A 14,745-nucleotide genomic window follows, 5' to 3' on the forward strand; every position below is an offset into this window, starting at 1 on the left:
TTTATCGTCGCGCTCCACAGGCTTTCCTATGCCTTCTGCAAACTCAGTTGCCGCCAAGTTGTTGAACCAGTCACTAACGACCTCTTTCCGTTCATTGTCAATTCTATAGTGCTTTCTGGCCAAAAAAAAAATCCTTAAATTTGTGTAAAAGATGGAATCACTCGGGGTCAACTCCGGCAATAAGGCACATTGGCACATGTACAAAAGCTTCCCACTTAAAACTGTCACAGGAACCCCATGGTCAACAGAGAGAATGCGAGTGAGCGTTATAGTGATGACAACAATCCACGTCATTGGTTTTGAACGGCGCGTCGTAGTCGGTGATGGGTGTGACAGTAGGTCGCTATCCCTCCTCTAGACATAAAGTCGACGAACAGGGCGCCCTTTCGATTCCAAAACAGTTTGGCTGTAACCTTCATGGTGCCCAGAATTTGTTTTGCTTTTTGGTTTTACTGAGGTCGTTATCATGCCATTTCACTGACTGCCTGTCTCTGGACTTTTGTACGAAACCCAGAACACGTCACCAGTAACAATGTGGTTCAAAAACTGCTCTCCATCTTTGTCTTACTGATCGAGAAAAAATCCATACAGTTCCCATTCGTTGTTTATTGTGTTCACCTCTCGAAAGTCGAGCTTTTTTCTGCATTCAGAAGCCTATTAAACTACGAATCACACACTTGGTGGGATCGTTAATTTTGTCACACATTTTAAAATCGCACATATAAACTCAAACAGCCGTTCCTACACGCTGTTCGACGTCACATCTACGACACGAAGCTGAAGGGTAGGGGGGGGGGGGGGAGAGGGGAGGTTAGGGGGATGAACTGAGCTGCTCGTCAGATCCAAACGTTATTTACTTTTAGAACGATACCCGTACTTTTGATATTCGTAATTGTCAGAGTCAAGTCTAACCTAGCATATTCTCATTTAAAGACATTTTCCTCGTTTGAATGTTGGCCCGTATGCCTAAAGAATTTAGATCTTTGTCATTTTGCTTTACTTCCTCTGAGCCGTCAAAGAGAGAGAGAGAGCGTAATAGTTATGGCATTAGATTCATATTTAAATTCTCATTTTAGTTGTTGTTGTTGTTGTGGTCTTCAGTCCTGAGACTGGTTTGATGCAGCTCTCCATGCTATCCTATCCTGTGCAAGCTTCTTCATCTCCCAGTAGATTAGATTAGATTAGATTAGATTAATACTTGTTCCATAGATCATGAATACGACACTTCGTAATGATGTGGAACGTGTACGGTGTGGAACGTGTCAGGCGTGGAACTTGTCAGTTGTGGAACGTGTCAGTACTTACTGGAACCTACATCCTTCTGAATCTGCTTAGTGTATTCATCTCTTGGTCTCCCTCTACGATTTTCACCCTCCACGCTGCCCTCCAATGCTAAATTTGTGATCCCTTGATGCCTCAGAACATGTCCTAAGAAACCGATCTCTTCTTCTTGTCAAGTTGTGCCACAAACTCCTCTTCTCCCCAATTCTATTCAATGCCTCCTCAATACTTATGTGAACATTTTGGTACTGTTCGTAAATCACTTTAGGGAAATACAGGATTCATCCAGAATGAGATTTTCACTGTGCAGCGGAGTGTTCGCAGATATGAAGCTTCCTGGCAGATCAATACTGTGTGCCGGACCGAAACTCGAATTCGGGACCTTTGCCTTTCGCGGGCAAGTGCTCTAACAACTGAGTTACCCAAGCACGAGTCACGCCCCGTCCTCACAGCTTTACTTCTGCCAGTATCTCGTCTCCTACCTTCCAATATTTACAGAAGCTCTCCTGCGAACCTTCCAGAACTAGAGACGAGATACTGGCAGAAGTAAAGCTGTGAGGACGGGGCGTGAGTCATGCTTGGGTAGCTCAGTTGGTAGAGCACTTGCCCGCGAAAGGCAAAGGTCCCGAGTTCGAGTCTCCGTCCGGCACACAGTTTTAACCTGCCAGGAAGTTTCAAATACAGGATTGGTTCCTACAGCAGGGTCAAGAGCGATTTCTCTCTTCAACCTAGTGCTTCTCCTCTTCTGATCTCGATGTTGATCGGATGTAAAACTCGAAATCCCTGTTCTTTGGCCGGCTGGATTGGCCGTGCGGTTCTGGCGCTACAGTCTGGAACCGAGCGACCGCTACGGTCGCAGGTTCGAATCCTGCCTCGGGCATGGATGTGTATGATGTCCTTAGGTTAGTTAGGTTTAATTAGTTCTAAGTTCTAGGCCACTGATAACCTCAGAAGTTGTCGCATAGTGCTCAGAGCCATTTGAACCTGTTCTTTGCGCCATAGCATTATTTGTCAGACCAAGCAATGAAGATGCACAGACATAGAATCCGGGAGGACTGCCCAACAAGGACGTGGTACAATAACGGTAATGTAAAGTTTCATTCACGGGTAGACGCTGTTAAATTGTCATCGACGCACAGATAAACAAATATAGCCCAGCGTCATCAGAACTCGGACGAAGTCAGTTTCGCATAGACTGCAAATACCACAAGTGTAAATGCTTCGGCAGCAACAGCATCTGTTTACATACACGGTACACCTTTTTCAGAAAATGTAACCGTGAGATGTCTCACTAAGGAGGTCGATGTGACAACATTCGGAGATATTCTGTATTTATTCCCATTCTTTTGCAGACATTCACGTTAGCAATTTCTCCTTACACGGGCACGTTTAAGACATAGTTCATGGAACCAAAAAAACACAAAATGCAAGACGTGCAAGACCTACGGAAGGAAAGAAGGAAGGAATGAGCATTTCGTCAACATGGATGTAATCAGAAACGGAGTATTAGTTCAGAGAGACAATAAGGAGGGCATGAAACCGTCATAGTCTTCTTGAATTAACCATGCAACCATTCTAATAGTTACTACACTACCGGTCATTAAAATCACTACACCAAGAAGAAATGCAGATGATAAACGGGTATTCTTTGGACAAATATATTATACTAGAACTGACATGTGATTACATTTTCACGCAATTTGGGTGCATAGATCCAGAGAAATCAGTACCCAGAACAACCACCTCTGGCCGTAATAACGGCCTTGATACGCCTGGGCATCGAGTCAAACAGAGCTTGGATGGCGTGTACAGGTACAGCTGCCCATGCAGCCTCAACACGATACCATAGTTCATCAAGAGTAGTGACTGGCGTATTGTGACGAGCCAGTTGCTCGGCCACCATCGACCAGACGTTTTCAATTGGTGAGAGATCTGGAGAATGTGTTGGCCAGGTCAGCAGTCGAACATTTTCTGTATCCAGAAAGGCCTGTACAGGACCCGTAACATGCGGTCGTGCATTATCCTGCTGAAATGTAGGGTTTCGCAGGGATCGAATGAAGGGTAGAGCCGCCGGCCGGAGTGGCCGAGCGGTTCTAGGTGCTTCAGTCTGGAACCGCGCGACCGCTACGGTCGCAGGTTCGAATCCAGCCTCGGGCATGGATGTGTGTGATGTCCCTAGGTTAGTTAGGTTTAAGTAGTTCTAAGTTCTAGGGGACTGATGACCTCCGCTGTTAAGTCTCATAGTGCTCAGAGCCATTTTGAAGGGTAGAGCTACGAGTCGTAACACATCTGAAATGTAACGTCCACTGTTGAAAGTGCCGTCAATGCGAACAGGAGGTGACCGAGACGTGTAACCAATGGCACCCCATACCATCACGCCGGGTGATACGCCAGTATGGCGATGACGAATACACGCTTCCAGTGTGCATTCACCGCGATGTTGCCAAACACGGATGTGATCATCATGATGCTGTAAACAGAACCTGGACTTATCCGAAAAAAATGACGTTTTGCCATTCGTGCACCCAGGTTCGTCATTGAGTACACCATCGCAGGCGCTCCTGTCTGTGATGCAGCGCAAGGGTAACCGCAGCCATGGTCTCCGAGCTGATAATCCATGCTGCTGCAAACGCCGTCGAACTGTTCGTGCAGATGGTTGTTGTCTTGTAAACGTCTCCATCTGTTGACTCAGGGATCGAGACGTGGCTGCACGATCCATTCCAGTCATGCGGATAAGATGCCTGTCATCTCGACTGCTAGTGATACGAGGCGGTTGGGATCCAGCACGGCGTTCCGTATTACCCTCCTGAACCCACTGATTCCATATTCTGCTAACAGTCATTGGATCTCGACCAACGCGAGCAGCAATGTCGCGATACGATAAACCGCAATCGCGATAGGCTACAATCCGACCTTTATCAAAGTCGGAAACGTGATGGTACGCATTTCTCCTCCTTACACGAGGCATCACAACAACGTTTCACCAGGCAACGCCGGTCAACTGCTGTTTGTGTATGAGAAATCGGTTGGAAACTTTCCTCATGTCAGCACGTTGTAGGTGTCGCCACCGGCGCCAACCTTGTGTGAATGCTCTGAAAAGCTAATCATTTGCATATCACAGCATCTTCTTCCTGTCGGTTAAATTTCGCGTCTGTAGCGTCATCTTCATGGTGTAGCAATTTTAATGGCCAGTAGTGTATTAAAATCCCGTCTTGATCACAAATTTATTTATTCTGGTAACCGGTTTCGACCACTGATTTACCACCAGAAGGAGGCTCCTGCTCATACAGCATTTTGGTCTGAAGATGACCACAGGCGTGTTCGAAACCGGTTACCAGAATAAATAAATTTGTGATCAAGACTGATTTTAATAGTAACTATTAGTAATAACATTGATCACTGTCTGCTCTTACGATGTATTCAAAAGTAATTATGCAAACATTCGTCTGAAATGATTAATGGTCAAATTCAACGAGGAGTAAGAGAAACTGCTAACTACAATTTGCAGCTGGGAGCTGTACCTGGCTTGTAAACTCGCTAACAGGTATGCAGACTCGTCACGGCCATGCTTTGAAGTATTCATGGTGTAATTCAGGCAACGGAAACAATGGACAACCTACATATAGAAGGAATGTAGAGGCTAGGCTGCATTATTCCAGACTTGCTGTGACTTAGTAGGGCTAAGAACATGTACGCCTTCAACTTCGGACGCAGCTTCAAATGAATTAACGTAAATGTACCGTACGACTAATGTCATGAATTTATTTACTCAACTTCATAACAATAAATACCGTAACTTTTTATTTTATCCTACACATTGTCGTAAAGTGCTCGATGAAGACATTCCATCGAAGGTACTCTGCACCATTTTTGGGGAAAATTTAATCAGTCTGTAAAGGAGATTGCTTACAAAACAACTCTTGCGAACCAACCTAGAATCGCTCCGGTGTGTGGCACTCGTACCGCGTAGGACAATCTGGAGATTCTGAATGTGTAAGAAGGGCAGCACGAATTGTCACAGATTTGTACTATCTCTGGATATGAGTCACGGAGATACTGAAAAATCTGAAGATATGCGCAAATTACCCTTGGAAATCTGACTACAAAATTTCAGAAACCTGCGTCAAGTGATGAACCTAGTAATATATTACAACCCTCCAAGTATCGCTCCCGTGGTCGTAGCGAAGTCAGGGGTATACTAATTACAGAGTTCACAGACATTTTTAAACGATCATTCTTCCCGTTCTCAACCTTTAATGGAACGTGAGGAAATCCTTATACATTGTGCAATGCTGTGTTTCCTCTGCCATTCACTTCACAGTTATTTGCAGGGTATAAGTGTTGATATTTTGCGCACCTTGAAGATAGCGCAAAAAGAGCACGCATCTTGAATAATTACGTTGTCAATACGTTTCACACACTACTGCATTGTATCATTTCATATAAGTAAGCCGATCCCCAACTATAAATTACCGATTAGTACAGCACTAACAGTGGGATCCGTGGGACGCTACGCGCCCACGAACTGTATACTACGGCGACACTGTACAGGTCCTGCAGCAGTATTAAGCCCAAAGATGACACACACGAAAAACGGACGCGCAGGAGTCAGCGCTGTCAAAGCATTTTCCACTGTTACAGACTACGACCTATACGCTTGCGTACGTAAAAAGCCGCTTTGCTGCTTTAGCAGATATGGAGACGCACGTAGTAACTCAATGAGAAACGTGAAACGAAACACTTGGCGCGAAGAACAGTAAAAATTCAGTTTGTGCTTACCTTCTGCCTTCGGTAGACGCCGGCACGATCTCCTGAGGAGGTTGAGAAACATGTTCAACACTGAGGCTGCCGTAATACTGTAGACAGATCTTGGAAACGAGGCACAAGGTCGAGATCGTTTACCGCTGGACATTTTTTACGTCATTTCCAACAGCCCACTGACAGGGCTCGACTAGTCACGGGCATCTTGACTGCAGCCCCTCTCGCGGCACCGACCGTCGACCCCACCTCTTCTACAGTGCCGTGCTGAATAATTACTGGCTGGGCGCCCCCTCTCTTTCTCCCATCCACCGCCCCACCTCGCGCAATGACCTCGTACGCGCAGGCGCAGACGCGCTTCTGTGCGCCCAATTTCTCCGCTGCCACAGTGGCGGCGCGCGTGTCAGTTGGTTCGTGAGCGTGAGGGTGGGAGCGTGTTACTGAATGAGGCTGTGGCAGGATATTACAACATTGAAAGGGCGTGTAGGTGCAATACCGCTTCTACACCGGGCAGTAGATTCTGCAGAACGGTGGAGTCCTTAAATTTGTGCCATCTGTCGTTTTAGCGGACTCGTCCAAACATCAACCAACAATCTGATTTGATCCATTATAAATGGTTTTTGAAAGCCTGCGACTGTAAATACAATAGGTTTGTTTATAAATAAATAAATCTGCTACCAGTCACGATTTTTCTTTATTTTACTATTCGCAAGACGCGTTTCGAGAAATAATTCCCATTTTCAAGTGCGTTTTCTTGATGTGTGTTAAGCCATTTCTTTTGATGTTGTCAGTGTGTGTGAGTCTGCTTCATTTTGTTGACTTTTACTGTAATACATAAGAAACGCGATTTTTCAGTTGGGTTTGACTATTCGCACGACGCGTTTCGAGAAATAATTCCCATTTTCAAGTGCGTTTTCTTGATGTGAGTTAAGCCATTTCTTTTGATGTTGTCAGTGTGTGTGAGTCTACTTCATTTTGTTGACTTTTACTGTAATACATAAGAAACGCGATTTTTTAGTATTACAGTAAAAGTCAACAAAATGAAGCAGACTCACACACACTGACAACATCAAAAGAAATGGCTTAACACACATCAAGAAAACGCACTTGAAAATGGGAATTATTTCTCGAAATGCGTCGTGCGAATAGTAAAATAAAGAAAAATCGTGACTGGTAGCAGAAGATTTCTTTATTTATAAACAAACCTATCAACCAACAGTTAACAAACGCATTTTCTTGAATTCCCGTTTCTGCATTAACGGTTTGAGATGTTGTGACCGTATAATTTCAAAGAGATGTAAATAACAGCGATCCGAAGGAAGTCGGTGGAATAAATTACCGGTACTATAAAAGTGAGAGGCAGCGGTTTTTTTTTCTGTGAAATGGAACACAATGAGAAATGTATGCCTGTCTTGGTGAGCAAATTGTTCAAGGCTATATTATGCTTCGACTTTATTATTGGTTCATATAAATATCACAATATTGCAGTGCCTGTGTTATTCTGATTACGATGCAAAGTTCCTTTGGACATGTCTGCATGTCCAAAGGAACAAGCACTGCAGTGTCCACAGCCGTTACGAAAAAATCAAATGAATTCGCAGTTGCGAATGACAACCATCAGCTGCAGAATGGAATGACGACAATGAAAATTAGTGCACGTATTTTAATTGTCGTCATTACATTCTACAGCTGATGGTAGCCCTTATTCGCAACTGCGAGTTCATTTGATTTTAATCTATATACCAAACGGCTAATCAAGGTTCGTCTTTCATAGTGCACGGTTCCATTCGCATGTTGCCTGTCTATCGGCTTTCAGGGGCAACAAAAATTTGATTTTCAGTATTTCACATAATTAATGGCCGAATTTAAGATTTTAAAATGCTGTCATACTCTGCTCATTAAGCGATAAATTTTGTGTTAGTATTACAGTTAGAAACCGTATATGTCTGGAGGTAGCATAACTCACGGCGTGCAGATACCCAGGCTATATTCATCCAGTAAGAGATTGGGAACACTTACTGACTTGCAACAAACTTTAGACATAGTCTCACTTTCAGACCCTTTGCGAAACTTTTTCTCCTTGATACCCCGTGCAAAATGATGAAAGCGAAAAAAGCTTATCGCTTTTTACATTAACGCTGTTCATGCAGTAAAACTTCGGGATCAGACATCACGTCTTAATTAACTTACTAGTACTAACTCTATTGGCAACGCATTTTGCAGACAGTATCAACTCATCCCACTGAATGTACCTGTATCATTATATCATTGTACGAAACATAGTTCAGAGATATTAGTCATAAACATTGATATGCGTGAAAAACTAGCTATTTTAGGGCCGTATTTGAACACGACTCGAACCGTTCGAACAGTTTATGTCACAGTTCGGGAAATCTCGGGGTCTGTTCGATCTTTTAATCGGCCTGCGATCTAATGAATTTTGTTGGCACTATTGCAGAGACCTATATTAGAGTTTTTAATGTACTATGGATTTTAATAATAAAAGTAATTGTGAAATACGGCCTCAAATATCTTCTAGGGTGCATGACATGCGTAGCAAAGGCAACTAAGAAATAAACGATTCTTCTCAAGATTTCGTTCGTCGCACGATCTAGAGATGTCTGATGGTACCAAGATGGGTCTCCAGTCACGCGCTAAAAATTAGTCACTTTATTACGATCTATTTTGTTTGTTCGGCACTTAATTCTGTATTATTTGCCCTGGTTGTTTCATCTGAATGTCGTCGTCTTGTTTTAAAAAATGACTAAAATCTGGTAACGTTTTTATCTGTTATTCTACTATGTGAACAGGGATTGAATTTATCATCTGCACATCGTTACCGTTTCCCATAAACAAATAAAATATTATACTAGGTTCAGTGAAACATTATTTTTTGGAGGACAACATTTTCGACTTTGCCTATTACCTTTAATTAAAAATCAGCGTAAACGGTTACATATACATACATGTCGGTACTATATGAGAAATCGTATTGTAAAACTGTACAAACGCAAGAGGAGTTTCTCCGGTGATAGGATACTGTTTCCTCCAGTGTTTCACAAAATTGTCAGATTTTAAGTGGAACCACAGCTCATTGATGTGGCTAGCTCTTAGTTTATTGCATATCTCTTTGCACTCGCACCCCGTGAGACAAACGTCACTTGATTGTTCGAACTAGCTCGATTCTGCATCGATTGGTGCAACGTATCAGGAAATCTCGAGCCCGTTCGAAGGCGGGTATAATTTCCACAACACCAGCTATTGTTTAAAAGGGAGCGGAAATTACAATTATATCCCCTCCTCGTTACAATAGGAAGTTTATATAAGACGATAAAATTATCTTGTTTGGGTAATACGCTGAAGCGCCAAAAAAACTGGTATAGGCAAGCGTATTCAAATACAGAGATATGTAAACAGGCTGAATACGGCGCTACGGTCGGCAACGCCTATATAATGAATGATGATGATGATGATGTTTGGTTTGTGGGGCGCTCAACTGCATCAGCGCCCGTATAAATTCCCAACCTTTGCTCAGTTCAATCTCGCTACTTTAATGAATGATGATGAAATGATGAGGACAACACAAACACCCAGTCATCTCGAGGCAGGTGAAAATGCCTGACCCCGTCGGGAATCGAACCCGGGACCCCGTGCTCGGGAAGCGACAACGCGATTTAGAAAAGATGTCTGAATGGTGCGAAAATTGGCAGTTGACCCTAAACAACGAGGTCATCCACATGAGTGTTAAAAGGAATTCGTTAATACTTCGGGTACACGATAAATCAGTCTAATCTAAAAGCCATAAATTCAACTAAATACCTAGGTATTACAATTACGAACAACTTAAATTGTAAGGAACACATAGAAAATGTTGTGGGGAAGGCTAACGAAAGACTGCGTTTTATTGGCAAGACACTTAGAAAATGTAACAGATCTACTAAGGAGACTGCCTACACTACGCTTGTCCGTCCTCTTTTAGAATACTGCTGCGCGGTGTGCGATCCTTACCAGATAGGACTAAAGGAGTACATCGAAAAAGTTCAAAGAAGGGCAGCACGTTTTTTATTATCGGGAAATATGGGAGAGAATGTCACAGAAATGATACAGGATTTGGGCTGGATATTATTAAAAGAAAGGCATATTTCGTTGCGACGGAATCTTCGGACGAAGTTCCAATCACCAACTTTCTCCTCCAAATGCGAAAATATTTTGTTGACACCGACCTAGAAAGGGAGAAACGACCACTACGATAAAATAAGGCAAATAAGAGCTCGTTCGGAAAGATATAGGTGTTCGTTCTTTCTGCGCGCTATACTGGATTGGAATAATAGATAACTGTGAATATGGTTCGATAAAACGTCTGCCAGGCACTTAAATGTGATTTGCAGAGTATCCATGTAGATGGAGAAGTGAGGATTTTCCCGTACGACTATTTCACGAGTGTACCTTGAATATCAGGAATCTAGCAAAACATCAAATCTTCGACATCGTGGCGGCCGGAAAAAGGTCCTGCAACAACGGGACCAACGACGACTGAAGAGAATCGTTCAACTTGACAGAAGTGCCACCCATCTACAAATTGCTGCAGATTTCAATGCTGGGCCATCAACAAGTATCAGCGTGCGAACCATTCAACGAAACATCATCGATATCGGCTTTCGGAGCTGAAGGCCCACTCGTGGACCCTTGACGACTGCACGACACAAAGCTTTACACCTCGCCAGGGCCCATCAGCACCGACATTGGACTGTTGATGACTGGAAACATGTTGCCTGGTCGGCCGAGTCTCGTGTCAAATTGTACCGAGCGGACGAATATATACGGGTATGGAGACAACCTTGTCAGCAGGAGAGTGTTCAAGCTGGTGGAGGCTCTATAATGGCGTGGCGCGTGTGCAGTTGGAGTGATATGGGGGCGCTGTTACGTCTAGATACGACTCTGACAGGTGGCACGTACGTAAGCATGTCCATTGTGCATTCCGACAGACTTGGGTAATTCCAGCAGGACAATGCGACACCACACATGTCGATAACTGCTACAGAGTGGCTCCAGGAACACTCTTCTTCGTTTAAACACTTCCGCTGGCCACCAGACTCCTCAGACACGAACGTTATTGAACGTATCTGGGATTCTTTGTAACGTGCTGTTCAGAAGAGATCTCCATCCCTCGTACTCTTACGGATTTATGGACAGCCCTGCAGCTTTCGTGGTGTCAGTTCCCTCGAGCACTACTTCAGACATTAGTCGAGTCCATGCCACGTCGTGTTGCGGCACTTGTGCTTGCTCACGAGGGCCCGACACGATATTAGGCAGGTGTACCAGTTTCTCTGGTTCTTCAGTGTACAATGCCACGAGTCCCACGACTAAGTCTGTAACACAGTTAATTACCGTATCGCTTCTTTGCAAGGGGCGAGAGAATATAACGGAACAATAACTTTATTTCCGTCTCTCTGTAGCCACTTTATTTGGGAACACAAAATTATGAATGGATTAATAATCCATTATTATGGATTAATTATTATGGATTAATAATCCATTATTGTTTCGAGCACGACATTTTAACACAGCTCCAGGCGTGTACTCTTAATACCGTAATATTCAAATGCTTATGTCTCATGTAATGACGGCCGATTATACAGGATGTTCCAGAAATGATGCGACAAACTTGGAAGCGTTGTAGAGCGTGTCTTGAGGGACAAGTTGAGAATAGGAACCCGTGTCCGGAAACATCATCCAACACGCTACAGGGTGTCAAAGTTTTAGATGCCGGCACCTCCCACTATGTCTCCCCTTCGGCACCGAAAGTGACTTTGTACGCTGACGGGTCGTTGATCGCGATTCAGTGCCACGATCGTCAGTGGACAAGATGAAGCTAGCTGTTGTGTAGAAAGGCCTTGACTCCTCTGTTGCCTCGGTGGATGGCGGTTTCGGACACAGGTTTCCATCTCCAGTTAATTTTCCTCTTTTAGCCCGAAAAACACTTGGTTCAAGAATCATAAAAGAAGTTTATATACATGGAGAAGACTGGAGATACTGGAAAGATTCAGATAGATTATATAATGATCAGACAGAGAATTAGGAACCAGGTTTTACATTGTAAGACATCTCCAGGGTCAGATGTGGACTCTGACCACAATCTATTGGTTATGAACTGTAGATTAAAACTGAAGAAACTGCAAAAAGGTGGAAATTTAAGGAGATGGGACCTGGATAAACTGAAAGAACCAGAGGTTGTACAGAGTTTTTGGGAGAGCGTAAGCGAACGATTGACAAGAATGGGGGAAAGAAATACAGTAGAAGAAGAATGGATAGCTTTGAGAGATGAAATAGTGAAGGGAGCAGGGGATCAAGTAGGTAAAAAGACGAGGGCTAATAGAAATCCTTGGGTAACAGAAGAAATATTGAATTTAATTGATACAAGGAGAAAATATAAAAGTACAATAAATGAAGCAGGCAAAAATAAATACAAACGTCTCAAAAATGAGATCGACAGGAAGTGCAGAATTGCTAAGCAGGGATGGCTAGAGGACAAAAGTAAGGATGTAGAGGCATATACCACTAGGGGTAAGATACATACTGCATACAGGCAAATTAAAGAGACCTTTGGATAAAAGAGAACCACTTGTATGAATATCAAGAGCTCAGATAGAAACCCACTTCTAAGAAAAGAAAAAGCAGTAAGGTGGAAGGAGTATATAGAGGGTCTATACAAGGGCGATGTACTTGAGGACAATATTATGGAAATGGAAGAGGATGTAGATGAAGATGAAATTGGAGATATGATACTGCGTGGAGAGTTTGACAGAGCACTGAAAACCTAAGTCGACACAAGGCCGCGGGAGTAGACAACATTCCATTAGAACTACTGACATCCTTGGGAGTGCCAGTCCTGACAAAACTCTACAGCTGCAAAATACTAACGCGAATTCTTTACAGACGAATGGAAAAACTGGTAGAAGCCGACCTCGGGAAAGATCAGTTTGGATTCCGTAGAAATGTTGGAACACGTGAGGCAATACTGATCCTACGGCTTATCTTGGAAGAAAGATTAAGTAAAGGCAAACCTACGTTTCTAGCAATTGTAGACTTAGAGAAAGCTTTTGACAATATTGAGTGGAATACTCCCTTTCAAATTCTGAAGGTGGCGGGGGTAAAATACAGGGAGCGAAATCCTATTTACAATTTGTACAGAAACCGGAAGGCAGTTATAAGAGTCGAGGGACATGAAAGGGAAGCAGTGGTTGGGAAGGGAGTGAGACAGTGTTGTAGCCTCTTCCCGATGTTATTCAATCTGTATATTGAGCAAGCAGTAAAGGAAACAAAAGAAAAAAATCTGAGTAGGTATTAAAATCCTTGGAGAAGAAATAAAAACTTTGAGATTCGCCGATGACATTCTAAGTCTGTCAGAGATAGCAAACAACGTGGAAGAGCAGGTGAACGGAATGGACAGTGTCTTGAAAGGAAGATATAAGATGAACATCAACAAAAGCAAAACGAGGACAATGGAATGTAGTCGAGTTAAATCGGGCGATGATGAGGGAATTAGATCAGGAAATGAGACATTTAAAGTAGTAAAGGAGTTTTTCTATTTGGAGAGCAAAATAACTGATGATGGTCGAAGTAGAGAGGATATAAAATGTAGACCGCCAATGGCAAGGAAAGCGTTTCTGAAGAAGAGAAATTTGTTAACATCAAGTATAGATTTGAGTGTCAGGAAGTCGTTTCTGAAAGTATTTGTATGGAGTGTAGCCATGTATGGAAGTGAAACATGGACGATAAATATTTTGGACAATAAAAGAATAGAAGCTTTCGAAATGTGGTGCTACAGAAGAATGCTGAACATTAGATGGGTAGATCACATAACTAATGAGGTGATGTTGAATAGAATTGTGGAGAAGAGGAGTTTGTGGCACAACTTGACTAGAAGAAGGGATCGGTTGGTAGGACATATTCTGAGGCATCAAGGGATCACCAATTTATTACTGGAGGGCAACGTGGAGGGTAAAAAAGGTAGAGGGAGACCAAGAGATGAATACACTAAGCAGATTCAGAAGGATGTAGGTTGCAGTAGGTACTGGGAGATGAAGAAGCTTGCACGGGATAGAGTAGCATGGAGAGCTGCATCAAACCAGTCTCTGGACTGAAGACCACAACAACAACAGCCTGAAAAATACGGAGATTTCAGAGGGTTGCAGTAGAAAAACAAATTCCAAATGGAGATCCGTCAATGTAAGCGCCATCCACAGACGCAACATAGCATCGCATTCGTAAGAACTGTGTGCGCACCTATCGAAATAGGACTAACAAAGGATTTTCAAAAAAGCCGTTTTTAAGAACCACCAAGAACTATGTTTCAGTCGACTGATCATCTTCAGTGACATAAATTTTCCTCAAATATTTACCAGCTGTGGGACACAAAATGCACAAAATTATTATGAGATGTTGAAAGTAGACGAAGAAGTGTAATGCGAATGTATATCTACGTGATTACTCCGTTATTCACAATAAAGTGCCTGGCAGAGGGTTCAATGAACCACCTTCAAGCTGTCTCTCTGCCGTCCCACTCTCGAACGGCACGCGGGAAAAACGAGCACTTAAATTTTTCTGAGCGAGCCCTGATTTCTCTTATTTTATCGTGATGATCATTTCTCCCTACGTAGGTGGGTGCTAACAGAATGTTTTCGCAATCGGAGGAGAAAACTGGTG

General features: G+C 43.1%; 1 protein-coding gene across 1 annotated transcript in view; it reads right to left on the reverse strand.

The window, feature by feature from the left end:
* The window catches only part of LOC126237446 (platelet-activating factor acetylhydrolase-like), a 92,916-nt gene extending 86,618 nt beyond the window's left edge, over nucleotides 1-6,298 (reverse strand). Inside the window, exon 1 of the mRNA XM_049947573.1 lies at nucleotides 6,061-6,298. Within this exon, the coding sequence (XP_049803530.1) occupies nucleotides 6,061-6,193 (133 nt within the window). The 5' untranslated portion in view covers nucleotides 6,194-6,298. The remainder of the gene's footprint in view (nucleotides 1-6,060) is intronic.
* Nucleotides 6,299-14,745: the final 8,447 nt, after the last annotated feature.

This window comes from Schistocerca nitens, chromosome 2 (assembly GCF_023898315.1).
Source record: "Schistocerca nitens isolate TAMUIC-IGC-003100 chromosome 2, iqSchNite1.1, whole genome shotgun sequence".
NCBI lineage: Eukaryota > Metazoa > Arthropoda > Insecta > Orthoptera > Acrididae > Schistocerca > Schistocerca nitens.